This window comes from Lynx rufus, unplaced genomic scaffold (genome assembly GCF_022079265.1).
Source record: "Lynx rufus isolate CCGP_SWC_20201006 ecotype Redwood Valley unplaced genomic scaffold, mLynRuf1.p SCAF_33, whole genome shotgun sequence".
Lineage (NCBI taxonomy): Eukaryota > Metazoa > Chordata > Mammalia > Carnivora > Felidae > Lynx > Lynx rufus.
In genome coordinates this window covers 2,304,814-2,332,084 of record NW_025814849.1, presented here as the reverse complement: position 1 = coordinate 2,332,084, position 27,271 = coordinate 2,304,814, and the positions used below count along the sequence as shown (strand labels likewise).

The following is a 27,271-nucleotide window of genomic DNA, read 5'->3' as shown; positions in this document are numbered from 1 at the left end:
GCGGCTGGGTGGGTCTCGCGAGAAGGGCGGCGGCGGCGGCTGCACGGCGGCTGCTGCGCGTTGGCCGGGACGCGGGGCGGCGAGCGCATGGAGGGCTCGGGCGGCGAGCGGGCGCCGCTGCTGGGCGCGCGGCGGGAGGCGTTCGAGGGCCGGCGCGCGGCGTGCGCGGCCGTGCTGCTGACGGAGCTGCTGGAGCGCGCCGCCTTCTACGGCGTCACGGCCAACCTGGTGCTGTTCCTGAACGGCGAGCCGTTCGGCTGGGAGGGCGCGCAGGCCAGCCAGGCGCTGCTGCTCTTCATGGGCCTCGCCTACCTGGTGTCGCCGTTCGGCGGCTGGCTGGCCGACGCGCAGCTCGGCCGCGCGCGCGCCATCCTGCTCAGCCTGGCGCTCTACCTGCTGGGCATGCTGGCCTTCCCGCTGCTGGCGGCGCCCGCCACGCGCCCCGCCTTCTGCGGGGCCCCGCGCCCCACGCGCGTCCGCAACTGCTCGGCGCCGCCCTGCCCGGACGCGCCCGCCCGCTACTGCGCGCCCGCCGCGCTGACCGCGCTGGCGCTCGTCGGCCTGGGCGTGGGCGCCGTCAAGGCCAACGTCACGCCCTTCGGCGCCGACCAGGTGAGCGCCGCGCGGGCGCGCCAGGTGCGCCCAGATGTGCGCCGGGGCTGGGCCGCGGGCAGCCTGGGCCCGAGGGACTGGCCGCGATGCGCCCTGGGGAGGGGTGAGCACTCCTAGGGGATGGCCAGGGGGCCCACACATGGAGCGGCCTTCCCTTCTGGGAAGGGGCCTCTTGGGAGTGATGGCCAGGTGGCTGTAGGTGGAGGTCACTTCCTTTCCGGGAGTGGAGTCTTGAAGGCTATCAAAGGTAGCAGCTGTCAGAAGAGCTTTAGGGGACAAGCCAACAACAGGTGCAAAGGGCCTGGGGCCAGCAAGAGAGGGGATGCCCTTGTTGCCCTAGCTGTTAAAGTGACAGTCATGCTGCAACACTTAAATGAGATGTATTAAGTCAGCACATATTGTGCACACTCAGAATTAGGTAAGGTTGTATGCCACATACATTAAAAAAAACAAAACCCGAAACAGAAGTGAGGAGAGAGGTGGTAAGAAGGGGCCATGTCCTGGGAAGTTTTTAAAAAACTTTGAGGGGTGCTTTGCTGGCTCAGTTGGAGGAGTGTGAGACTCTTGATCTTGGGGTTGTGAGTTCAAGCCCCACGTTGGGAGCAGAGATTATTTAAATAAATAAAACTAAAAGAAATAGAACACAGTAGGAAGCCATTGTGGGGTTTGAGTGAGGAAATAACATGATCGGATGTGTGTTTCTGCAAGGGGGGCCTCTAGAGCAGGTGTGCCTGGCAGCTGTGACCTGACAGCCAAAGCTGGTCTATTTCCTTTTTTGGGAGGGCCCACAAGCTAAGAATAAGAACGGTTCTTAAGTTTTTAAGTGGTAGGGGGGGAAAGAAAAGAGTGTTTTGTGACAAGTGAAAATTCTGTGAAACTTAACATTTCAGTCTCTGTACAAAAAGCTTTATTGGAACAGCCCTACCTGTTGGCTGGTCACACGGTAGCTGTGGTGTGGCTGCTTTCACGATGCAGTCGCAAGATTGTGGAGTCGTAACAGAGACCGGAGGTCTCGTAAAACCTAAGATATTTACGCTCTGCCCCTTCCCAGAAAAAGTTTGTGACGTCTGGAAGTGGTGCCCACACGTGGACCAGGTAGAGACAGATGACGCTGGCCGGATTAGAGACGGGGATGTGGACTCGGGTGGGCAGAGTGGATTCAGGATAGGTCGAGGTGGAGTGGGCAGGAATTGCTGGCGGGTCATCTGTGAGCAACAGGAAAGACGACGCGTAGGTTTTTGTGCTGAATAACCATGTGATTTTTACCGAGGGCTTGCTCTGCCCCAGGCCCTTATGCCAGGGAGTGTATGCGTCCATGTGACACCGCCCCTGTTGTCGTGCTCATTTCACAGATGAGAAAACTGAGGCTGGGGAGGTTAAAAATCTTTGGCCCAAAGTCACACAGCCAGCACATGACTGAGCCAGGATGGGAGAGCCTGTCCTTTGAACCTGAGCTGTAAGCGTACCTGTGTCAGGCCACCCATTACAGGAAGGTGGCACCTTCTAATGATGTTGGGAATGATGGATGCCTGACGTCCTGAAGGCTTCCTTCTCTGCCCCGTGAAACGTGCTTTGCGTACGTGAAGTCATTGAATCTCCTTTCCAGTAAGGAGGTGGATGGACAAAGGATAGTTTCTTTTCGTCGTAGCAAGTGGTCAAGCCAGGGTCGTGGGCATTCTGCGGCAGAAACGCAAAGCGTGCAGAGTTGGGTCTCGAGGCCCGGCTTGTGGCTTTGGGGCTTGGGGGCCGTCAGTGAAGGCACAGCATGGGCCGCACAGCCACGTGATCCCCTGCCATGGCCCTCACTGTTCTTGTTACGCTGCCTGATCTGAGCCTCTTGACGATCTATGTACTGGAGTTACCTGTCTTCCTAGAAACAGGCTGAGAACGTTTGGCCTGCGCAGAACCATAGCAGAGGAGTGGGAGCTGGGTTTGGGCCCAGGCTGTCTGACTTAAAAGTCAGTTCTTCCCAGTGGATAATAGACTAGCAATTAACATTCATAAGGAGTGAATGGTCTTGTAAAGGTTATTTAGAATGCATGACAAAGAAGGAACCCTCCATGCTTAATCACATGGACGTTTAAAAAAAAAAGTGCTCTCTTCGACCAGATGACTGGCCTAATCTCTTCAAATATGACCCAATGCTGAAAAGAATAGGACTGACCACTCTAGATTCAAGGACGTTACACTTGAGAACCAAATGCATTGTGTGTGTCATGATGGGATCCTCGGTGTTTTTTAAGCCATTTTGGGGGGCAGTTGGGGTACTTGGATCATAGACCACATATTAGATACAATCGCATTGACATTGTTTCTTTTTAATTTTTTTAATGTTTATTTTTGAGAGAGAGACAGAGTGCGAGTGAGGGAGGGAGGGGAGACACAGAATCCGATGAGGGCTCTGAGCTGTCAGCGTGGAGCCCGAGGTGGGGGTCGAACTCGCAAACCATGAGATCAAGACCTGAGCCGAAGTCGGACATTTAACCGACTGAGCCACGCAGGTGCCCCGACGTTAAGTTTCTTAGTGCGATAATGGTCTGTGGTCATGTAGAAGAATGGCTTTGTTTGAGGATTCATGTGGGGTGAACTGCCACCCTGCTGCAACTTATTTTTAAATCATTCAGCCTGGAGAGTATGTCATTTACAGGTGCAGAAAAAGAGAACTAAGGATCTAAGTGAAGGGGACACAAAGCGTATGTTTTACTGTTCCTTCAGCTTTTCTGTAAGATTAAAACGTTTCAGTAAAATGGTGAGGGGTCCTTGAACCAATGCACAGATAAGGTGGATGTGGTCCCTCCGTGCAATGGAATATCACCCAGCTGTGGAAATGATGCGCTGATGGGCGCTATGACGTGATGGATGTTGACAACACTGTGTCAAGCGAAAGATCCAGACGTGAGACGCGACGTGTCCTTTCTGTTCCGTTTCTACGCAGATGCCCACAAAGGACAGCCCAAGAAGACTCCCAGAACAGCGGTAGCTGGGGGCCGGTGGCGACAGGGTGGGAGGTGCCTGAAAAGGAACAGTGTCTTGGTGGCGTGATGGCATGTGGAATTGGATGGTGGCCGTGGTTGCTCAAGTGCGGGTAGGCCACCAACCACCGAGATGGACGTTTCCAAATGGGGAATTGTTTCGTATGCGGACTGTATCAGGAGAAAAGCATTCAGAAGGAAAGCGTTGCTGCTGTTCTGCAACAGGCTCGCTCCGTGCCGGGTGCTGACTGCCGGGTGGAGGGAGGTCTGGGCGTGAAGCCGGTCGGTCGGGCTGCTCTCCAGGGTGGGTTGCTCGTCCCCTCCCGGCTCTTCTTGTGTCCAGGACGTCTGCCTGTGTTCTTAAGGTAATGTAAGCTTCTCTATCACTGTCCCCTTCCCCTCCCACCCCCCAGCAGGGTCTCGAGGGAGCATTCTGAGCGAGAGATGAGTGGGGTCCGGCAGTGTAGCTTTGAGGGGCCTCTGCGGCCCTGAGACAGCGGATGGGCCACTGAGGACTCCAAGGCGATCCGTTTCGATGGAAGTCCTGCCAGCCCCTTATTTCTCCCCAGTGTTTAACCTTTTTCAGAGGTCGCAACCGTCCTTTCAAATAGTGAACTGAAAGAAGAAAAACTTACTTTACAGATAAAGAGAGGAAATGATACTTTTTTTTTTTTTTCCTGGCGGGGGAAAAAGTTGCAGTCTTGTGCATTTTAAGGAATTTTTCCAAATCTGCCAGCTGTTTGACTTACTGTACATGGTTCTGTTCTTTTCGCTGGACTTTTCTGAATTGACTGCCGTAACTCCTTTGGACCGGTCACATGAGAAACTTGTTTACCCGCGGTGGGGAAGGGCATGAGCCCCGGAGCAGATGACGATGTGATGTGGCTGGCTGTAGGCTTGCCAACTCAGGGCACAGAAGCATGTGATTTGCAGCTTACAGGAGCCAGCTTCCCATTTGTGGAAAAAAAAAAAAAAAAAAAAAAACAACACTGGTATGTGGTTATTTAGGGCCTTAGTAACAGGCTTAGATTTCTAAAGTAACATTGGCTGGGGCGCCTGGGTGGCTCGGTTGGTTGGGCGTCCGACTTCAGCTCAGGTCACTTCAGCTCAGGTCCTGATCTCACGGCTTGTGAGCTCGAGCCCCGCGTCGGGCTCCGTGCTGACAGCTCAGAGCCTGGAGCCTGCTTTGGATTCTGTGTCTCCCTCTCTCTCTGCCCCTCCCCTGCTCAAGCTCTGTCTCAGTCTCTCCAAAAATAAATAAATGTAAAAAAAAAATTTTTTTAAAGTAACACTGGTGAAGTACACTTGGAAGTTCGAACAGGTTCACTGCCAGGTTCACACAGGACGATGTGTGCGGTGCTGCCGTAGGTGACGAAAAGGGCCCGACGTGCTTGAACTGATACGAACGCTGTCTGCATTAATTGCATGGTTCTCTTCCCCCCTAGGCTGGCCGCCCCCCACCCCTACCACCTCTCATGCTATTTCTATCCTTCGTTGTGTTTTCTCTGTAACCATTTCTCTGCTTACAATTGGTGTTTCCTGCGGTCTGTGTCTGGGATAGGGTGGACACTCGTGTCCAGTTTACTGATACAGAAGAACTGTCTTGGAATACGAGAAATTCTCAGGATAAATCCTTCAGCCTGCGTTCATGCCGGCCTTTGGTCTAGGACCTCTGTCCGCTTCTGACGGGGGTGGGGGACAAGTTGAAGCTCCTGACGACGTGCGGGTTATTTAAAACTCAGATTTTCAGTTTGGGGTGGTGGTTCCCATGTAATTACTTGAAGCAGGTTTCTTGCCAGGACAGTAGGCGTCCTTAATCATTTCGGATTAGAATATGTTTTTTCTTTGCAGTCACAGATTTGGCTATTTCCTGTCTGTACTTAAAGCATAGAGGTGAAAATATCACATCAGGTTATATGACTGCTACCAAGGTGCTTTTTTGTATCTGGTGCTTGGTGGTCTGGGCCCCCATTGAGAACCTTCTGTGTTCTTGGGTAGTGTGGCCTCTGCCCTGTGGAACAAACCAGGTCTGTTACTGGAACAGAAATTAGTCTTTTCATAACTTAAGGAGGAGACAACAGAGGCTCCTAGGGCAGTCCTTGTATGCAATCCAGCATGAACCACAGCTAGGAAGCTTACTTAAAAATTGTGTGAGATGGGGTGCCTGGGTGGCTCAGTTGGTTAAGCGTCCGACTTTGGCTCAGGTCATAATCTCACGGCTCGTGAGTTCAGGCCCTGTGTTGGGCTCTGTGCTGACAGGTGGGAGCCTGGAGCCTGCTTCGGATTCTGTGTCTCCCTCTCTCTCTCTGACCCACTCCTGCTTGCACTCTGTCTTTCTTGGTCTCTCAAAAATGAATTAACGTTAACAAATATTTAGGAAAGGTAATAAAAACTGTGTGAGATCACTGGCTGGTGTAGACAAGGTGTCCGTGTGGATGTGGAAATCAAGGTAAGGTGGGAAGGTGTGAGGGGCCTGTCCCCATGTGGAACGTCAGCAGCACTGTGGGGCCCATTATATGGTCTTCCCAGAGTGTGACCTGGGGCTCATGTCCGAGTTCAGGAGATGAGGGGTTCGTGAGCCTCCCAGGAGTCTCTCCCTTATCAGAATCTCCCGATTCCCTGGATTGCCTTCCTAACCTGCAAACAGCATGTACTTTTAGGTTCAGTCTGGGATTTCCTTTTTGCCCCAGATTTACCAAGGTGTGGAGTTGTACAACGGTGGTTCTAAAACTTACCTGTGACTACAGGTCGCCTGGAAAAATGTTTAAAATGCCGATTCCTGGGCCCCAACCCCCAAGATGGTGACTGGGCGGGTCTGGAATGCGAGTCTTGTGAATGGGCACTTGTAGGGAGCATTCCAGTGTTTCCAGAGCAGGTGGTCCCAGCCAGAACTTTGAGAAACTCTCTTGGATTTCTTGGATTTCAGCATGATTAAGAGAAGCACCCCCAGAAAGTGCAGTAATTAAAGTTACGGGGTGCTCCTCTGTCAGGCGCCCCGAATGTATCTGTAGGCACCGTTCGGTGGGGCTGCGTTTCTTATAAGCTGCCACAGTGATGGTGACCGTAGTCACTTACACAGGTTTCTCTTCCTTGAGGATGATCACGTTTTAAAGTCTGTTTCCTCCCCGTTGTTTTAGGTTAAAGACCGAGGTCCAGAAGCCACAAGAAGATTTTTTAATTGGTTTTATTGGAGCATTAATCTGGGAGCAATCATTTCGCTGGGAGGCATTGCCTACATTCAGCAGAACGTGGGCTTCGTGACCGGCTACCTCATCCCAGCGGTCTGCATCGGGGTGGCTTTCCTGGTCTTCCTCTGTGGCCAGAGCGTCTTCATCACCAAGCCGCCCGATGGCAGTGCCTTCACGCATGTGTTCAGGATACTGGCGTATTCGTGCCGTCCCCAGAAGCGGATCGGAGAGCACGGTCACAGTGGGTGAGTGCCGGCTGAGACACGACGCTCCCAGCGCTGTGGATACAATACTGGTTTGTGTCTGACGCACATTACCGTGTGCAGGGCTCTGGGCTGGCGGCTTCAGTGTCTCACGCGCACGCGAGGACGTTGTAAGGCGCTGCCGTCTCCATTTTTTTTAACGTTTATTCTCTTATTTTTATTTTTGTAACGTTTATTCATTTTTGAGAGTCAGAGACAGAGTACAAGCAGGGGAGGGGCAGAGAGAGAGGGAGACACAGAATCCAAAGTAGGCTCCAGGCTCCGAGCTGTCAGCACAGAGCCCGACGCGGGCCTCGAACTCACGGACCGCGAGATCATGACCTGAGCCTGAGTCGGACGCTTAACGGACTGAGCCACCCAGGCGCCCCTGCCGTCTCCATCTTCCAGGCAGACCGGCAGCCTGATTCCGGGACTCATGCTTTTAGTGTTTAACTTCCACCCTGAGTTTCCTGTCACCACTGGTTCGGATGGACCTCTTACTTCTGTAAAAGTGACAGAGATAGACATTGGCAGAGAGTAGAGAAAAGACGTTATACATACTCCCTGTGTTTCCCTTTTGGCTTTAAAAAGCTTTGGAATTCATTTGAATGAAACATCCAGCAATCACTAACTTCTACTTCCGAAACAGTAAGCTGTTGTGTCTGTCTTCTGAATCGGCTGCTGAGTGGGTCAGTGTGGGCCCCGTCATCCACTGGTCCCTGCGGCTGCTCTGGGACAGGACGACACAAGAGCAGAATTTTGAGAGGCAGTAGGGGAACTGCATCGTCCCCTCTGCATGGGACTTCCCAATTTTAGTGCTGAAAGTCCCACGTCCTGCAGTTTTTTAGCGCTGGAAGTCCCACGTCCTGGGGAAGTCCCGGGCAAGCTGGGACAGATGGTAGGTCACCCTCGATGCATATTAATACAGAAAAGTCCGGAACTTAGCCCAAGAAGAGAGCTCAGCAGTTGCGGGGTTTATTATTGAAGCGTGATCTACCTGTAGTACAGTGCACCCCTCATACTGTGTGGTTCTGGAGTTAGGACGGCCTCATTCGACATAGGATCTAGAATATTTGTCACCCCTAAAAGTCTCCGGGACCCTTGGTAGTGGACCCCCTCAAGGAGAATTCTGATAGGCACTCCTGATGGGTGGGCGGGCGGTCCCTGAGCCAGAGGCCGACCCCTCAGCCACACAGGGCTTTGTGCGGCACACTCCTTGCTGGGTGGCACTGAACTCTGGAAGGTTCCGTGCGCCAACCCCCACACCCACCTTCTCGTGGCTGGTGCCCTGAGCCATACGAACGTGTGGTATTTCGTCGCATGCGGTGGGTTTGAAGCTGTTCCAAAATAGCTCTCGTGGCCCTGCCCCTCCGCCCGGGGCTGCCGTGGCCCCTCAGCTCTCCCCGCCCGTCCGGGGATTCTGACGGGTCCGTGCGGCGCCCAGACCCCTAATTCCTGACCGCACATGGTGGCGGTGCCGTCTTCCTGGAGCTGTGCCTCGGCCTTGCCTTCATCAGGCGCAAGCAGGGGCTCTCATCCCACGCGTTCGGTCCTTGGGTCGAGTACTCGTGAGCAGACCCATCCTCTTGAAGGCTTGGGGTGTCGGTGCGTGTGGTACCTGGTAGACATGCCTCATGGACGTTCTGGGGTGACCTGCACAAATGGCATGATGAAAAAGGTCTGGACTCTTACTTCAGAATCTGACTTCCCTGTGGGTTCGGTTTTGGGCGACTGGCACAGTTAAGGTCGAAAGGACTGTGTGGCAGAGAAGCTGGTGGACCCGGCAGTTCTCAAGCTGTGTTCTCCTGACGCACGGGTCCGGGCTCTGTGACCTTGGGCAGGCTAATGGCCTTGCCACGCCCGCATTCCCTCTTCGTACAGGGGACAGGGGCTCATCTTGCAGGGTCGTCGTGGAGCCTGAGAAGCTGGCGTGTGCATGGCTGATAGCGTGGCCTGGCCCGTGCTGAGAGCCCGGTTACCGTGAACCGCGTGGCCGGGAGGGGGATGAGCAGCCTCACCTGGGGTTTTGCCGGGGTGCTGATCTGCTCTGGTGGCTCCAGGTTCTTTTTGGTCTGGGCTGGTCTGTGTTTTGGAGATGACTCCATGTCGATGTCACGTGAGAAGATTGATGTGTATGCGCTCGTCAGGCTGAGTGGGGATAGTTCTAATCCTTTTCTGAGACGCACACCTTGGGTTGAGAATCTGAGAGTCACTAGACCCTCTTCCTGGGAGAACGCGCCTGCGCGCGCACAGCAGCCTCTGCAGACAGTTCTGGGGGAGCACCGGCCTCGTGACACTGGGGCCCTTTCTGGGTTCTGTCTGTGTTCCAGGGCATTCGTGTCTGTGGCTTCCTGTCGGACCCTTGTGTGTTGCACAATAACACGCTAACAACATGCGTGAGTTAGGGAAAGCGTTAGGTGCATTTGACTTAGCGGTATTCAGAACAGTTGGTAATGCAAGTTGTGTGACCGGTAACATGGGAATGATTCGATGTGTAAAAATGGGTTTGTCCTTCGACACTGACAGGATTTTAGAGAAACACATGGGTAGATGATGTGGTAAATCACCGACCGTGTCTGTAATAGGTACCTAGGACTGGACATCTTCTGGCCAAAAAATAAAATTGGAGAAGCTTAGTGAATATTTTCAAAAGAGTCTGATACTATCTTGGGAATTTAGCATTTGTCCCTGAGCGTGGTTTTCCCGATTCTTTTCCCTACTAGATAAGCTGCGTGCGGCTCGGGTGCCATCTCTGTGACCCTGGCTCCCAGCTAGAATGGACCCAGACATGCAGGCGCTCAGTAAATGTTTGTTGAACGGAACCTACCTTTCCTGTCCAAAACATAGCTAAAATATTAAGTTAGTTTTCAGTTTTTTGCCCCCCCTTGAACGTTCAGGTTAAGAAATGTCAACGTTATAAAAAAACAATCATGAGACAAAAATGATTTTTTTTTTTTTTAATTTTTTTTTCAACGTTTATTCATTTTTGGGACAGAGAGAGACAGAGCATGAACGGGGGAGGGGCAGAGAGAGAGGGAGACACAGAATCGGAAACAGGCTCCAGGCTCCGAGCCATCAGCCCAGAGCCTGACGCGGGGCTCGAACTCCCGGACCGTGAGATCGTGACCTGGCTGAAGTCGGACGCTTAACCGACTGCGCCACCCAGGCGCCCCAAGACAAAAATGATTTAAAATAGTGGTAACTTAAGTTGGATAGTTTAAGGTACAAAGCAGACAACTAGAAAGCCGTTTATATTCGAGTTGCAGAATTGGAAGATAATTAATTATGTCCTGGTGGTTCTGGCTTTAGAAAGTAGTTGGTCGTCAAAACAAATTTTTCTGTTTCACTCCTAAGGACCTAGGAGCAACCATATCCGCTGGAGAGTTTGAGGGCTGCCCGCTGGGACCTGCCCATCTTCTGACTAGTGACAGTGGCCTAGAGTAAGCGGGCGAGCTCTGTTGCTAGTGCCCAAGCCAGGGCCCAAAGGCCTGAGCGTAAGGGTGAGGCCTGTGGCCAGAGAGTGGACGGGTGGCGTCCTGGCCCCCGGCTTTGTCACCGCAGCAGGGGGTCCTTACCCTTTCGGCCCGGCTGCCTCCTCTGCAGTGGGGCCAGCAGGAGTGTCTTGGTGGTCCTGGCTCGTGGTCAAGGTTATCGGGCAGGCACTCAGTGCCCCCTGCTGCCAGGTGACCTCGTCGTGTTACCGTCACGCCCCCAGCCTCCCCCCCGGAACAGATCCCTTCCTCACGGCCGCGTCGGTGGCTGCGTTTAAGTAAACGGCTTTGTTAACAACCTCAGTATTATGGTCGCGAGGTCTTCGCGTTTGAAAAGCAGCGCGATTCAGAATCCACACCATCCCGCGCAGCTTTTTTTCCTAAACGCTGGTGCAGCGACATAGCTGGGGTGGCAGCCGGAGCAGAGGCAGCTGTGGGCCCTCCTTGGTGTGGGTGAGCGGAGCTGGAGGCCAGACGAGACCCGGTGCCCGCCGCGGCCGCCTCCGTGCGGTGCGGCCGCTGGTGTAGGAACCGCGTCCGGCGTGAGTCAGTAAGCGAGGGGCTGAAGGAAGGCACATCAGTACAGCCAGCTGCCTCCCTGCCTCCAGACTGAAATTGTTGCCAGACAGCCCATTTCCGGGGGTGGAAGAAAACTAACTCCTTCATTTTGTCTCCCAAAGTGAAGGCGTTGGAGCCCTTCAGCACCCTTCTAAACACAGTCTGTTTGATTCATGTAAGAGGTCTCGCGGAGGGCCGTTTACGGAAGACATGGTGGACGACGTGAAGGCCCTTGTGAAGATCGTCCCCGTCTTCTTGGCTTTGATACCCTACTGGACCGTGTACTTCCAAGTGAGTGCCGCCAGGGGCTCCCCCCTCCCCCGGCCCGTCCCTGAAGCTTCCGGGTGCCTCGGTGGCCCTCACTGCAAGTCTCCGGGGTCTTGGCGTCCCACTGTCGGTGCCGGAGTCCCTTCCGCCTAGTTCAGGGTCGTGAAAACCCTTCGACAAGAGGAGCCAGGAGCGGCTGCACTCCTGGTTTTCCAGGCCCCCCTTTGAGTCTCATTTCTCTGTTCCTTCTTTCTCGAAGTTCTCTGCAGACGACGCGTGTGGGGACCAAATAACCGGGCTGTTTGCAAACTGAGCATTGCGCGTCTGCTCCCAGAGCGGGGTGGGGGCGGGCGCGTGCTCGAGCCTTCGCACACCAACCGTACCGCTTTCTCACCCAGATGCAGACAACGTATGTTCTGCAGAGTCTTCACCTGAAGATTCCGGCAATTTCCAGCCTCACGGCCACTCCTCACACGGTGAGAACAACGGGGGCGATGTGGAAATTGTCTCCCTGGAGCTTGTGTGACACACGGGGTCCTCCTGCAGGCCCTTGCGGGAACCAGGAGCATTCTTGCTGGAAGCGGCTTCTGCTCATTTTAGAGACGGGTCTTGGTCGGCTGAGTTGCTTACCGATTGTTGACTAACGTCACTAAACCAGCATCCTCACCGCACTTGCCCCCCTTAAAGCACAGAAGGGCAGACGCAGAGGCATTTAGAAAGAGGTCTTTTTCAGTTCTAGTGTCTTGAACCTGAACTTTTTCCTTAGGCAGTTCCACTTGGTAGGAGTGGATTGTTCTGGAAAGACAGTTGTCCCCGTTGGACATTAGTTATGTGGTTGCGTGTTCCTCCCAAGAACTAACCTTGTCTGTGTGTTTCCAGTTCCCGGCGGCCTGGCTGACCATGTTCGACGCAGTTCTCATCCTGCTGTTAATTCCCTTGAAGGATAAACTGGTTGATCCCATTCTGCGAAGAAATGGCCTACTCCCATCATCCCTAAAAAGGATTGCCGTTGGAATGTTCTTTGTGATGTGCTCTGCTTTCGCTGCAGGTGAGATGGCGTCTATGTCTCGTTCGGAGAGCCCGAAACCGGCTTCGGCAGCCGTGGGTGACTCCAAGCACGGTGACCGGCCCCCGGTCCTGCCGCGTGTGCACCAGAAAATAGAATATTGTGAACGTGGGTGGTGTTTGTTTTCTAGTTTCCGTTATGTGACGTGTAAGACGTTCTTCCCGCGGCTCCGCCATTTTCCTTCTAGAGTCAAAACCACGTACTCTGGAAGGTGACTTTTGGCTTGGATCAAAGGATGCTTGTTGTCTTCCTGCTGATTGAGATTTTGGACAACTGTCGATTGCCGAATGGATGAATGTTGATGTAATTCTCAAAGATGGGGATTCTCAACCCTTAGTTCTTAACGTTAGGTCCACTAGTCGGCTTTAGTCTGCCCCGGACCCTTTGCGTTTTTATGTAAAATTGTGCATTTCGTGACAAGAAAGGTTTTATCAGACACAGGTTCGTGACCAGCCTGCACCCCCTAGAAAGAAACGGTTGAGAGCTGATGCCTCAAGTATCCCAGCCCTGAGGGGGGAGTTTTCCGTTGGGGCCTCCCTCGTGTTTTCGTGATTCTTCTCTTCTGAACCATAGATTGGAATATCTTCTGCTGATGAAACTGAGGTATCACTGACTTCCTCAACTTGCTCTGGAGTTCTTCCTTCATCAATATTTGAAAATTATGGAATCGTAAGATAGAGTAGTTACATAACGAGAACAGAAAAGCTGATGTTCTTGAACCAACTATATATCACCCGGTGTTAGGAGGAATTTAACGTGAAGCCCTGCCGAGACGGAATTTAATATTCTCCGGCAGTGTTTTCTAGCAGCCTCCCTGCACTGTCCCCAGAGTGAACATATTGATATAGTACTTAATAGATTTAAAGAAATGAGTCCCTAGGCTTAAGAGATCTATATTGCAGCGACCGGGACATTTTAGAAGACAATTACGTTTTCTCTTGATCAAATAGATAATTAAAGTGAGGTTGTGTCTGAATGAAGTTTTTACTGTGTGCTTTCTTTATAATTCTGTTTCCCTTCCAGTCCTGGGGCACATAGGGAAATAAGCAAAAGCAAATAAAAACTAAATTACAGTGGGGCTCTAATTGCAGGTCTCATTGAGCAGGATCAGAGATCGTCGGGGCCGTCTGGAGTAACAGAGCCACCTGGAGTTGGTGTCTGTGTGTCCCGCCTCCCCTGAGCACCTGCTGTGGGCTCAGCTTTGGCCTGGGCAGCCCCCCTCTGTCCCTGCATCGGGGAGCCCTCTCTGTACCATGGCCACGCTGGTCACGTGCTGGGGAAGGCAGCTTGTTCTGTCCCTCTGGGCAGGGCAGTGTCCTCGGTTTTCAGGCATTTCCTAGCAGATTCTAAATTCGGGCTCCTTTAATACCGTCTTATGCTTTGGTCTGATTTCCGGCTGGACAGCTTCTGGGGGACACCCTGAGAACCGGGGAGGGCATTCCGGAGGTCTCTGTACGTGACCGTGTGGGAGGCAGCAGGCAGACGGTGACCGCTGAGAGTGCCCGGTCGGCCTGGCGGTTCCACCCGTCACCAGCGCCAGTGGGGCGGACAGGCCGTGCCCTGAGTGGCTGCTCGCGCCCTGCGGGGCGCTCGTGTGGCCAAACGGCCCTGAGACTCCGCGTAGGAATTGATTTCTCAGAAACGGAACACACCCGCTATGCTTATTCTTAATAGGCTTGAAAAGGCTTTCTTCTGTGCTTGGTGGCCGGATATTGGGGAGGGGCCTCGATGTCACTGGTTCAGAGGTTTTAAATGTCTTGTGCTTGAGTCCAGCAGTTTATTAACTGCATCGTAAACAGGGGCCCGAGCTTCACACAGCGTCACTGCCAGCTCTGGCGAGTATTACTTAATTGGAACATTAATACATTTTGAGTAGAGACTGAAACTATCGTAGCAAACCAAAATTTCGATCGAAAGGAAACTGTTTTGCCTTTGACCTTACTACCTTCTCCCGTAACCAATCAATAGCTTCCATTTAGTACCATGCCTGCTGGTAATAGTGTTTTCTTTAGCGTCCCTGAGATGAGAAGAATCAGGCAGGCCCGAGGGGTTTTCTCAAGTGTGCATAAGAAAAAAGGAAGTGTGTTCGTTGGTTAGATTTCCTTTTCTTCTTAAAAATTGTGTGTGTGTTCTTAAATTACTGAAGCGATACGTGCTCACGGGAAGAGAGGAAATCTTGGAAGCATAGAGAAGAAAATAAAAACCAGCTGTAATTTCCCTAGAGAGCCTCTCTCCTGGGATGGTGTGAACTGGCCTGATCTCCTTTGTGTGTCTGTGCACATGCACCTCCTTTGTGATTTTGCAAACGTGAAATCCTGTTGTGCAAGCTGATTTGAGCCTGATGAGAAAACAGAAGCGTCAGAAAAACCACAGAGTATAATAAAAGCTATGCATGTTACATGTAAGGAGAAAACCCCCAAAATACAGATGAGCCATTGCACACGCACGTGCACACACACACACACACACACACACACACACACACACACATTTAAGGACACATCATTCCACCGCCTAAGGAAATCTGCAATTACCACTTTGCAGGTGCCTGGGCAAAATTATCTGTGTGCTGTGTGGTAGGCGTGTTTCGTTTCCTTTGTCACGCGCTTTACAAAGCCCTGAAGTATCATGAAGATCCTCCCGTGTCCGACGCTCACGTACAGTTCTCTAGTGTTGGGTGTCAGGGCTCTTGTTTTCACTGCCATGGTCACCGCTATGGTGGAATTTCTTTCCTTTCCAAATACTCAGAAGCGTAATCATGGCACCCTTTGAAGGCTTTTGATAACCTGACAGAATTCTCTTCCGGGAAGGTGGTGAGTGGCTCTGCCATTGTCCCGGGCTGATGGTGCCCTCCATCCGCCTGCCGGCCCCTCTGTCCCTCGTGACTGTGTCGTGGGACTCTGTCCCGCGGGTGTGGGCAGGGGTCCTTGCGCAGACTTCAGGGCCCGAGAGCATCCTGAAATTGGGGCAGAACCAGCTGAGAGCCTTTTTTGGGCTATAGCCTTCATTAGTTAAGAACCCCTGGTCCACAGCGGGTCTTTAGAAATTAGTGTCACCTAGTCAATCGTGGTCATTACAGACACACAGAGGAAGCAGGGGCGACCTCAGTGCATCCAGAACCTCACCATCCAGTGACCACCACATCATGTCTTCCTAGAACTTTTTCTGTTACAGGTAAATTGTTTGTTTGTTTGTTTTAATAAATAGAAACGAAACGAGCCAGCCACATTTATAATCTACTCTCCTTGTTTACTCTACACATACCGTTTTTCTGTGGCGGCTACACACTTAAGTTATGGCTTTTAACAACTACAGGATATTCCGTTGTTGAATGTCCTGTCGTTTTTTAAGCCAGCCTCTCTTGCTGCACACGCTGGCGGATTCCAGTCTGTGCGCACACGCCTGTCCGTCCACGTGCCTGCTCGTGGCTCGCTGCCCGCTCCGTTCCATCAGCACCCCTGTCCGTACTGAGCACCTTTTCTGTAAGTCTCTTACCTGAAGGGCTTAAACACACTATGTCTTCACTTCAGTGCGTATGGTGGCGGTGGTGGTGATTTTCCCCCAAATAACCCGCCCTGATATTTGTGTACCGTGTATGCTCTGTGGCGTTTTCTACTGGGCTCTCCTGTTCATCCTGATGTGGAAATCCAGACTTTCATCTTAGGCATATTCTTTCCAATTGAATCATTTTCCGTTAACTTTATTTACGGTATCTTGCAGGTTTCTTTTTTTTATTATTATTATTATTTTTGAGAGAGACAGAGACAGAGAGCAAGCAGGGCCTCGAGGAGCAGAGAGAGAGGGAGACCCAGAATCCGAAGCAGGCTCCAGGCTCCCAGCTGTGAGCGCGGAGCCCGACGCGGGGCCCAAACTCACGAACCGCGAGATCACGACCTGAGAAAAGTCGGACACTCGACCGACTGAGCCCCCCAGGCACCCCGGAGTCTTGCAGTTTTAAACATGCCTTCACTTTAGGTCCTGTTAGGCTTGTTCCTCGCTGCACGAGGTATTTCCGCTTGCTCACACGGAGGTTTTTTAAATCCTGAGTTTCAGTGAATTCTTCTCAAATGGTCACGTGTTGCCTTCAGATCACATGGTTTCTTTTCCTGCCTTCGCGGTGACCCTCCCTCCCTGTGTCTGTTGGGCGGTGTTGGCTGGGCTTCCTGCCAGGCTGGTAGGGGGCGTCCACTGGGCGGCTCAGCGGGAAGCTTAGAACTTGAGTTTGAGATACACACTCACGACGATGCCAAATTTGTAAGCTGTGTTTCACGTTTACTGAGTATCGTTGGCAGAAATGAAAGTTGGCTTTTCCTCAGGTACCATGTTTTGGTTTCCAAGAGGGTTACGTGTGTGCCCCCCGCCCCCACGCCCTGGGATGTTCATGTTTTTTATTTCTGTTAACTTCCTGATGTTCGTTCCTGCATTTCTGAAACACCTGTGTGTTGAGAGGGTGGGAGGGTGCTGGCCTCGACTGCTTGGAGTCTGCTGTCCTGTTGACGCCCGCTCGCCCCCACCGCGGTTGACCTTGCCTGGCCTCCCGGAAGCACCCCTCGGCCCTGTGCGCAGGAGAATATTTCCACAGGGGACGGTGATCGTCTCCTCCCTGGGAGTCCAGGTCTTTGCCTGGACAATTCTGTGAGCCCCTCACTCTGCGGAGACGTGGGGTGACTTTTTCACCCCATCTCAGTTTTGTGCAGGTGGTGTTTTCTCCGCAATCCCTTAAGCTTTTTTTTTCTCTAATGTCCCAAGTAAGCCGTTCATTTTACTGAGTTCTAGGCTGGAGATAAATATAGTCTTCTAAATAAGCCTGCTGGGCCTCCTTCCTCATTTACAGTTTCGTGTATTCTGTGCTCTTTCTTCTTCAAATTAGGTTGGCCAGAACTGTATGTGTTTTATATTGTTCCGTAGACACATCTCTTGAATTTATCAATTTTGCTTTCTCCGTGTTTTCTAGTAACAGAACAATTAAGGGACGCGTTTCTATTACCTCGGGTTCTGTTTCTCTCTCTTGTGCGTTAGATCCTTCACTTACTTTCACTCACTCTTTCCTGTTTAACAGTGAAAACCGCGGAATGGTATGAATTTGCCTGTCGCTGCTGCTTTGTCAGGTTTCCTGTGCTTGGATTTGTTGTAATGTCTGTTGTTTTCTAAGGGTGTGGAAATGGGATTGTATTTCCTGTATGACCCAAGAGTAATTTCAGAGAATTGTTCCCATGGTATTGATGTTTAACCGTAGGTTAAGGACACCTACTTTTATTGTGGATTTGGGAGAGATCATGGCTTTATGACTCCCGCACTGGGGACTTCGGGCCCTCCTCTCTTGTCCTGGTAGCACTTCCTAAGACGTCTGTTGGGTGCTGAATACGATGGTTCCTCTGTTGTGCCATCAGCTGTGTTCATCAGATGCTTTAGAGCAGGGGCCCTAAACTCAGTGCCTTCAAGGGGCCTGGGGCCACACGGATGAGCGTGCGGTCCAGGAATGCGGTAGTCTGTGCATCCTGCCCAGACCCTCCCTGAAACTCTGTGTGGGCCTCCCGCACTGCCGCCCGAGCACTGACCTTTGTGGCCCCTCCGTTCAGTGAGTCCTGAGCTGTGTGTCTCGTCGATGGTGCCCAGGCCTTGCCTGTGGGTCTCCAGATTGCAGCCCTTGCCCCACGCGAAGCCTTACTTTTTGTCTACTCGTTGTGTCAAGGACCGGGAGGGGTGTGTGTCTGGTCGTCCCTGTGTTTCGAGCTGATGATGCTGTTCTCGCGCTTCTCCAGGGGTTGACTGCGTCACCAAGGGAGGATGGTCCTTTGGTAGCGAGGCAGAGCACGTGGGGCCCCTGAGACCTGGGCACGGCTGGGGGGGGGGGCAGACTTAGCGCTGCTCGTGGTTAGAGAGCTTGGAGGGGATTCTGTCCAGTTCTGTGAATCACAGATGCCATTGTGTCTGAAGCCGCGAGCACAGGGCTGCCCGTTGGCTCAAGGAACACGCCGTAAATGGCGCCCATTTGTTACTCCAGGTGTGTGTTTCTCAAATCTTTCTTCTGCCATGTTGTTGGGCGTCTCCTCTCCCCTCACTCCTGCCTGCCGGCTGTGTCGTGGCTGGTCCTTCCCCTCACCCTGGGCAGTGGCCCTCATCCGGCCCCCGCCGTGGGTGCTCGTCTGGACCTGTGCAGAGTCACGTCCTCCACTGAAGAGTTTGCCACACTGGCGGTTCCAGCACGTTCCTTCCCGTTAGGTCTGTGCTTCCTCGTTATTTCCCACCGTTAACACTGATGACGGCCTGTGCCCAGGCCTCTGTCGTTGGTGGAGCCCCCCAGCCCCCACTGGCAGCGTCCTCTTGTCTGCTGTGGGGTTGGCCCCGCGGCCCCCACAGGAGCACCCTCATCTGTTTTCTCATGTCCCCTCCCGGGCCTGTCACCTGGGTCCCCCTGGCCACTGCCCCTTGTCCCGGCCTCCTCTCCCGCAGTCTGTGTCTTGTCCGTGTTGTCTTGCTGAGACCACAGAGGTCTTGTCCCACGGCGCGTCACATCTCTCCTCTGATGTCCCTGCTGGTGTCCCTGCCCCCAGACACTCACGCACACACGTCCCCTTAACTGTGCGGCCTTCCCTGTGAAGAAGAGAGTTTTTTCCCGCTTCAGTTTTCACCCCCAGGACTGGTTGGAAGGGTCCTTCCCTGCAGACCCAGCTGCACGCTGGTGGCCGGTGCCGTGACCTGGCAGTCTGAGGGGAGCCTCGGCCAACCCACAGGAAGCGGGTCACACTCTGTCCCGTGGTTGGAAGATGCTCCAGCCGGGCTAACGCTGCTGCCCGCAGCCCTGCTGTAGGACAGCTGTCACTTGTGGATAAGGCACCGCACGCCTCAGATGCCCTGTCCCCAGCAGGCGGGAGCGCTAGCCAGACGGCTCTGCACCTGCATGTCCCGTGAGAGGACGTGGTGTGGGGGCTGGGGTCCCCTGGACACGCGGCCAGGGAAGGGACGCAGGTGTCTCTGATGGCAGTGAGCCGGAGGCGTCCCCTTCCCTTGCTCCTTCCACGCGTTCTCTCTCTGGACGTTTCACTGGACACATAGCTTGGGGACAGCTTCCAGAATGTGTCTTCCACCCCCTCACTGGTAGCCTGGACCCTCCCCACTCTCTGGTTTTAAATACGTACGCGTTGGCGTGCTTTTCAAAGGCTAGGGTCCATGATTTTATTCACAGAGTTCTTTAGAAACAAAAGTGGTGGCCTCTTCCACCTAAGAACTTGGTGCTACGGCTGTTCTTTGTAAGCCTCACTCCGTGTGTGTGTGTGTGTGTGTGTGTGTGTGTGTGTGTGTGTGTGCGTGCGCGCGCGTGTGCGTGCATGCGTGTTACAGGGAGTGGCTGTCTGTACTCCTGCTTGTTTTCCAGTGTCTCTTTGTTGCACTTGACGAAAGACCAGTAGCTGAGCGGGGTCACAGGGCCGCTGAAGGCGGTCTGCTCGCTGGGGTCACAAGGAACCTGGCGTCACTGTCAGTAGCAGGTTGCAGGAGTAACGATGATAAGTCAGCACAGCAGCCCAAGTCGGGTACCAGGACGAGGAAACGTCTCCAGCCTCGCTGCCTTCTGACAAGCGGACGCATTCTTAGTCTGTCACAGCGCTATTTAGCGTGGCCTGGCTCCTCCTGTTAGAAACAGAAGGGGTACAGGTGAGCCATCCGGACGTTTGAGGATTAAACCCCACGTGTTGAGTCTCCTGTGTGAGGCGCTGTGAAAAGCCCACATGAGTTGTGTATGGTTCGATCAGAGTTTGAGTAACTAGGAAGCTGGGAGCCGGGAGGTTCTCTAGATTGGGGACCTCCGGGGAAAGCTGTGTCCCTGGGCCTTGTTCCTTCGTGTGATTTTCAAAATAATCAATAATCGTAACAGACCTGTAGTTTTTTAGTTTAATTGCAAATGTTAACGAATAGAGGTTCTATTAACCTACTTATTTCCTACTTAATTCCAGGAATTTTGGAAAGCAAAAGGCTGGACCTTGTTAAAGAGAAAACCATTAATCAGACCATTGGAAGAGTCGTGTATTATGCTGCCGACCTGCCCATATGGTGGCAGGTCCCACAGTACGTGCTGATTGGCGTCAGTGAGATCTTTGCAAGTATATCAGGTGAGGCTTCTCTGAGGTCGGGGTTGGGGTCTGGTTTGAAGGCAGGAGGCCGTGTCCCTGTGTTGAGGGGGTGACGCAGGGACAGCAGATTGCCTCTGTATCTCCTGGCAACAGCTATGGTTCAGAATGTGAGTTGGTAAGTATGGTAATCCTGTAGAAGTGAGGTTCTCCTTCCTTCCTGGGTATAAAAGCAGGCTTCCCAAAGACATTCCCATGCATTTGTCCCCTGCTGTGGGGAAGGAGGAAGTCCCGGGTCAGGCACTTCCTGAGCACAGCTCTGCGGTTACCCTGCGGCCCCCAGGCCCCCGGCCGTGGGCCGCTGCCAGAGCTCTGGGTGTCTGGGTGTGCTGGGTCGGCTTCGTGAAGGAGGCAAACCTGATTGCTAAACGTGTCTGCACGAGCCTCTCTTGTCCTGGGAGTGAGGTTCTGTGGGGTGTGGACGAGTGTGTTGTGTGCAGGCCCGTGTCCGGCTTCTGGGAGGGAGGGGGAGGGCGAGAAAATTATCGACAGAGCTGGGTGTGTTGTGGGGGGATGTGGGCGGTGGTTCCCCCTCCTCACCTCTCAGTGACTGCCGCAGAATTGGCTCACGATCTGTGAAAGATATAAATCAAACCGTTGTCTACACTGCACATCTCCACATCTAGTTATTATAAAAACCGGAACTTATAGGTGTCTCTGTTGAAATTATTTTAAGATATATTGCCGTTAAGATAGAAGTCTTAACACAGAATCCCATTTTAGTGTACGTACATTGTTTTCAGACCCCTCTCGGTTGAAAATATAGAAGTTTGATTCTTTAACGTCTTCCTTTCCATACGGATCCATCCCGAAATCCAAGCACTGAGAAGTCAGATGTTACCTTCAGTTTGAAAGCAAGGACTTGACATTTTGCCCCGTGACTGGAAGGACTGTCATGGTGAAGAGAAGGGGCCCCTGACCTCTTGACCTTGTGTTAACTACGGTCCTCAGAGTAGGGCAGGGAGCTGAGTCCCCACGTGGGGCCCGTGCTCACCCTGCCGTTTGAGGCAGGGCACCGTCAGCCCACGCCTCTCACAGAAGCAACCCCCTTGTTTTTACAGGTCTAGAGTTTGCCTACTCGGCGGCCCCCAAGTCCATGCAGAGCGCCATCATGGGCTTCTTCTTCTTCTTCTCTGGCGTCGGCTCGTTCGTGGGCTCTGGACTGTTGGAGCTGGTGTCCATCAGAGCCATCGGCTGGATGAGCAACCACACAGACTTCGGTGAGGGCCCCGCCGGCGGTTTGAAAACGGCCACTGGCAGAACCCGGTGCTTACGCGACGGCAGACCAGGCGTCTGAGCGCCAAGGTCACGTTAGGGGAGGTGGGCTGCCCGGGGGTGGCCGTGTGCAGTTCCTGGATTGGCGTGAGCCGCCCCCCCCCCCCCAACACCTGATCTCCTTCATCCTGACCAGTTTCCCGAGGCCCCTGTGAGCCTCTATCTGCCCCAGGGGCCAGTCTCTGGGGCTGCTGCCTTCCGGAGACGTCTTGGACCCCCTTGCAGACCACAATCTTCGTGAGGCAGATAAACGCTCTAGCACATAATTCCCTTTATTGAATCTTGGTTTGTATTTTGCTTTCTTTTCCTGACAGTAGCTTTACATTTTCTGATATTAAAAAAACAGGTAGGTAAATAGTTGTTTTTCTTTCCTTGTGACCTGTCATAATGGGATTTTACAGCTCATACCAGTAGGTGGCATCTTGGGTGCTAAACAGAGTCACTCAAAAAAGACCAGAGTTTTGCTGTTTCCAGATTTATGGTGGCTTTTAAATGGACGCAGGAGATGAAGGAAGTTTCTTTCTTTTTATGTTACCGTTTTGCCTCTGAAAACAACTTTATTACTTCATTACATTCTTATGTAATCTTGCAGCATTAACTCAGGTCAGCACTCTTAGCCACCTTCAGGTCTTAAATCCCCTTAAAACTCTGAGGAAAGCGTGGGGACTTTTCCAGAAATTACAGAATTCCAAAAGCCCTGCGCTGAGTTAAATTCCCATCCTAAGGGGTGAGTGTAAGCCTGTGGAGTCCCAATGTGACGTCCAGAAACCTAGGCCGTCAGCGTGGGCCCTGGGGTGTGGGCTGCAGTGCATTCCAGCTGCTGGAGCGTCTCCATGGCAGGCACAGACCCGGTCGTCCTGAAGAGAGCGGGCAGGTCTAGGACTTGGTTTCTGCACGCGGGGCCCCTGGAGGGACAGCAGGTGCACACGGCATCCGAGAAATCTCATGGGTCCTGGTGACCGTGATCTGTTCTTGTGCACGCAGGACAGCCCTCCTTCAGAGAGAGCCCTGCTGCAGAGACCAGGTCTCTGTGATTCCTCAATGTGGATTCTATGTCTTTCTCTTAGTTTTCAGCATACCCTGAAGGATTGATTGGTTTTGGTCAATCTCATTGCTTCCCAGAGATTTGATCCCTTCTGGGCTAATTTAGTATTTGGTCACTAATTGAGTATCTCAGACTTTACTACGGTTCACCCCTTATTTCTGACAGGGTCGCTTCCAGCCCTGCCCTGCGAGGCTCGTCTCCAGTCCTCGCACATGGCACACGCACAGGCTTGGACCGGGTCTTGTCTGTTGGTGTTGTTTTCAGAGCGTGTAGCCTGGGACGGCCCCACGCCGCTCCCCGCTCCTTACTGCCACGCCAGTGAGGAGAGTTTTGGTGAGCTGTGCTTGCGGCCCCTGCAGCCTGGGTGGCGAGGCAAGGCGAGGCGAGGCCGCAGATGTAGGAACTGTGCAGTGGTCCAGGCAGCTCCCTCTCTGCTCCCTCCCACCTGGGGATTTGGGCAGAGAATGGCTCACGGTAGCCGCCCTCCAAAATCAAACCTGGTTTTAATAGCCCGGGTGTAATCCTGGGCTCCGTCCGTGCTGTTCCTGGCTCTCTGCTGTTCCACTCCTTCCCTTCAGCTTCTGTGTTCAGGCTGCTGCTGAAGCAGCATTAGGGCTGGCTTAGCGTGTCATGATTGGCCCAGAAGTGGCTTCCCCTGCAGTCACAGGACTGCGGTGTGAAGGGAGAGCCCCCACCCTTCCCCCTCCTTCCTTCCCTGCCTGTTCCGCGGGCGTGCTTGGTTTTCATCCTCATCGGGCCCAGAGTGATTCATACGGCGAGGTGCACCAGTCTGAAGTGCACAGTTTGAGACGTTTTCCACCCAGATCAGAATGCAGGACGTTTCGGGAGGCTTCCCTGCGGCCAGCCCGCTTCCCACCCCGCTAGGCGTGGAGCGCTGTGATGTCCGGCACCGTGGACCCCCATTGTTCTGCGCTCTGCTGTGGCCGCTCCCTTCCACGCTCTCGTGTGTGGATCCTCCCGTGGCTGGTTCTTTATTATTTGAGGAGTAGCCGGGGGAAGGGTCTGTCCAGTTCACTTACCTGTTCTCTCCTGCTGGGTGCTAGCGAGGTTTCCAGTTGGAGGCTGTCGTGAGTCAAATGCTGGTTCTCACGCATGTGTCTGGGGCATGTGTAAGGTCAGTTCTCCGTGGCCCAAGCGTCTGTCCTCCCAAGTACAACCTCCCAGAGTTTGTCCGTATGTGCATCGTCCTGCAGTTGGTAAAGAGGCCCAAGAAAGCACGGGGCGATTGCTTCTACGGGGTGACGCCATCTCTGAATGCCCTCTGTCACCCCCACAGGCCGACCTGCCAGGGAACGCAGCGTGTAGTCCCTGCGCGTGCCTGCTCTAAGCTTCGAAGTTGTAAATGGCTCTTCACTTTGGGGAGATGCGTGTTTCAAAATCGGCCGGCAGAGGGACGTCACCGGTGTCCTGACAACGACCTCGTCCCTTAGCGCTGAATGCTGACACCACGGTGGTGGCCACAGACCCTGGGCTCCACCAAGGGCGTGCGGCTCTCTCCCAGTGCCCGAATGGAGCCTGGCCCGCCGTGAGGGCTCAAGCGCTGTTCTTGCCTGTCTGCTGAGAGGTGGCCTGCCGAAGCTCAGGTGTCCCCACATCCCTTCCCAAACCAGCCCGCGTGCGAGATCATGGTCTCCCGCAGCCTGTGTGCACGAGAGTTCTCTAGAAGTGTGTGAGCACGCGTACAAACGTACATTCGATGTATTGTTAGCTGCGTTTATCAATACAGGCTTCCGGAAACGTTGGTGCAGATGAGTATATGTTCAGACAGAGGGATGTACCAGGATAAGCCAGCTTCACAAAGCCCTTCAGAGGAACAAAGCCCCCGTTTCGTAAGAAGTCAGAGCTGCTGTGGGACCAAGTACAGTGTTTGCTCATCTGTCGAGAGTTGTGTCAGGGAGCGTTTTCAGTAGGTGACAGATGGCGGAAGGGGTGGGACGCCTTTGGGCCGTGGTGACAGGGTCAGTCCATGTAGGGAGCCCAGGGCAACGTGTTGTGCGTGGATGTTTGTGTAGAAACATCGCTGTATGTTGTCCACGCGTCCCTCCTGCTTCTCCGTGCTGAGCGGTTGGGTCAGCGGTGCTTTAAACACTCGCTTCTCCCGTGGAGAGACCGCCAGTCCGTGGGGTGGATGGTCCTGGACCCACCTGGAGACTGAGGACAGGACGGTGGCAGACGGGTGGGCTGGGCACTGTGTCAGGGCCATTACCTGCTCGTTTCCTCCAAATGATGACGCTGCCCGCGAGGTCTCGTGGGCCCCCTTCTGCAGATGAGGAAACAGCCCAGATTGTCAGGCCATTTGCATTTGACCTTTGTTGGTTGAGCTCCACGGTCTGCGGCTGGAACCTCTTCCGCCTCCTCGGGATTTATTGGGAACTAAAAGGAATATTGCATGGGAAATGCCGCGCTTAGTGCTTGGGGCCGAGTTGAGCATTTGGTATGTTAGGTACTGGGGGTCAAGTTCGCTCCTGTATCACCTTGAGGATGCTGAGACCTGCACATTTGCGGGAAGACATTTAAAGACACACTTCTGTCTTCCTGTGGTACGTAGAGTGTATGTCACCGTGCACTCTGGCTTGTGAAGGGCACACGCGCTCTGGAGTGAGTTCGGTGTCCCTGAGCTACCGAACCATGCGGTAAATCCTGAGCCCTAACTGGCCGCGGCGTCCAGGCTGCGTTCTGGTGTTGCGTGCGGTGTTGAGAAACGTCCAGATTCGAGACCCGAGTTGCAGGGAACACCACCCGCAGGACTCCGCGTGGAGATGGTCTCTCTTTAGTCGCCTTCCTGCTGTTCCGCAGGACGGCGGCTCTGCGCTAGGCCAGCCGTTGGCGGGGGGACACGACCATGGACCTTGAGGGGCAAGCGCTGCAGGAAAAGACTGGAAGGCAACACCCTGTGGTCACGTATCTGCTTCCGGGGGCAGGGACGCAGCGGGGTGCGGCCTCGTATCTGCTTCGGGTCGGGAGAGGGGTGTGGGCAGGGACGCAGGGGGTCCTTTGTTCATTCACTTCCCCGCTCTTTCCGGGCGGGAGCAACTTGAAGTAAAAAAAAGACTTTCTCTGCTGCGTCCAGTCGGCACTCCCGTCACTCGCCTTGTCGCACGCTTCTCTTCGGCCCACCGCCCGGATTCCCCTGGGGGTGTGGACAGAAACAGGTTGTGTCACTGCAGCCCCCTGGTCCTCCTCCTTTGTCTTCCAGGGTGAGACGTTTGAGGAGCAGGGGTCACGCCAGGGACCCCCCACCCCACCCATGGTGGAGACACGCAGCCAGCTTCAGAGCGCTGTGTATCTTGAGTTTCGGAGACACGGGGCTCTTTGACTTTTAGCCGCTTATTTCTTAACAGCTGCAGGTGAAAATCACCCTGACCTTGCTCGGGACCGAAGGTGATAGATGAAACCTTCGGAAGTACCCAAGCGCAGCTCACACGCCTCTCTCGTCTTCCCCAGGGAACATTAACGGCTGCCATCTGAACTATTACTTCTTCCTCCTGGCTGCTATCCAGGGAGCCACCCTCCTGCTGTTCCTCGTCGTGTCTGTGAGGTACGACCGTCAGCGGTCCCGGGCCATCGGTGCACCCGCCGGCAGGAGGACCTGACGGCCCCGAGGCCGCGTCCACAGGACGGAGGGGGGCCGTGCACCGCGCCGGCCGGACCTGGGGACTCGTGGTCGCGGTGCAGGGGCGGCCCCTTCTTCCCTTCCCTTCTCCCAGATGAGCTGGGTAAGTGCCTTTCCGTGGTTTCCCTCCGGGGGCAGAAGCCGAGCCCCGCGGACGGGGACCCGCGGCGGAGCCGACCAGGGCCCGAGACCGCGTGTCTGGTCCGCATCCTGGCACTGGTAGCAGACGCTGTGGCCTCCTGCCCGTAGACCGTATCCTCTCGCTTTGTTTCCCTGTGCTTGAGAAGCGTCCGCTCAACCTTGAACGGGAGGGCTTTTCGGGAGACAAGAACGTGGGCAGGTGCCGCAAGGACTTGGTGCGAAGGTCACGTCCGCGGTTTCGCTCGTAAGCCGCCGAGCTCGCCAGTGCTGGGTTCTTCCGTGGCGAATGTGTTTTATCCGCGGCTTCAGAAACTTACTTTTAAACCGTTGATGATTGTTTTCTCACGAAAGAACGTGCGTCGAGAAACATCGAAGGCCATGTGACCCGTCTCAGGCAAGCAGGCGCCCTGAGGGGGTGTGAGCCTTGCGTCGTCTGTCCTGACGTGTCATCCCATTCTGGGCGCCGTCGAGGGCGAAGACTGGTCACCGAGACGGTCGGGGAGCCTCACTCCGAGCGGAACTCGAGATTCAAGGCCGCCGGCAGTGTTAAATGTCCCAAGCGTGCTTGAACCGTTGGGCGGTCTGTGTCGTTGTTTAAAGTGGCTGTGAGGGTTCTAATTTTGTTAAATAAACTACTCTTTCTTTGTTGCTGTA

The 27,271-nt window shown here is 53.8% G+C and overlaps 1 protein-coding gene across 1 annotated transcript; it reads left to right on the top strand.

Moving 5' to 3' along the window:
• The first annotated feature begins 72 nt into the window (after window positions 1–72).
• SLC15A4 (solute carrier family 15 member 4) lies at window positions 73–27,271 on the top strand. Its single transcript, XM_047093212.1, has 8 exons — window positions 73–612; window positions 6,722–7,017; window positions 11,186–11,354; window positions 11,729–11,806; window positions 12,210–12,378; window positions 20,349–20,504; window positions 21,584–21,742; window positions 26,308–27,271. The coding sequence occupies exons 1-8, from the start codon at window positions 88–90 to the stop codon at window positions 26,454–26,456; spliced, it is 1,701 nt and encodes a 566-aa protein (XP_046949168.1). The 5' UTR covers window positions 73–87; the 3' UTR covers window positions 26,457–27,271.

Coding starts and splice junctions, on each gene's coding strand:
- SLC15A4 (XM_047093212.1), top strand. CDS start 88: ATGGAGGGCTCGGGCGGCGAGCGGGCGCCGCTGCTGGGCGCGCGGCGG. Junction 613..6,721: donor CGCCCTTCGGCGCCGACCAG/GTGAGCGCCGCG, acceptor CCGTTGTTTTAG/GTTAAAGACCGAGGTCCAGA. Junction 20,505..21,583: donor GATCTTTGCAAGTATATCAG/GTGAGGCTTCTC, acceptor TTGTTTTTACAG/GTCTAGAGTTTGCCTACTCG.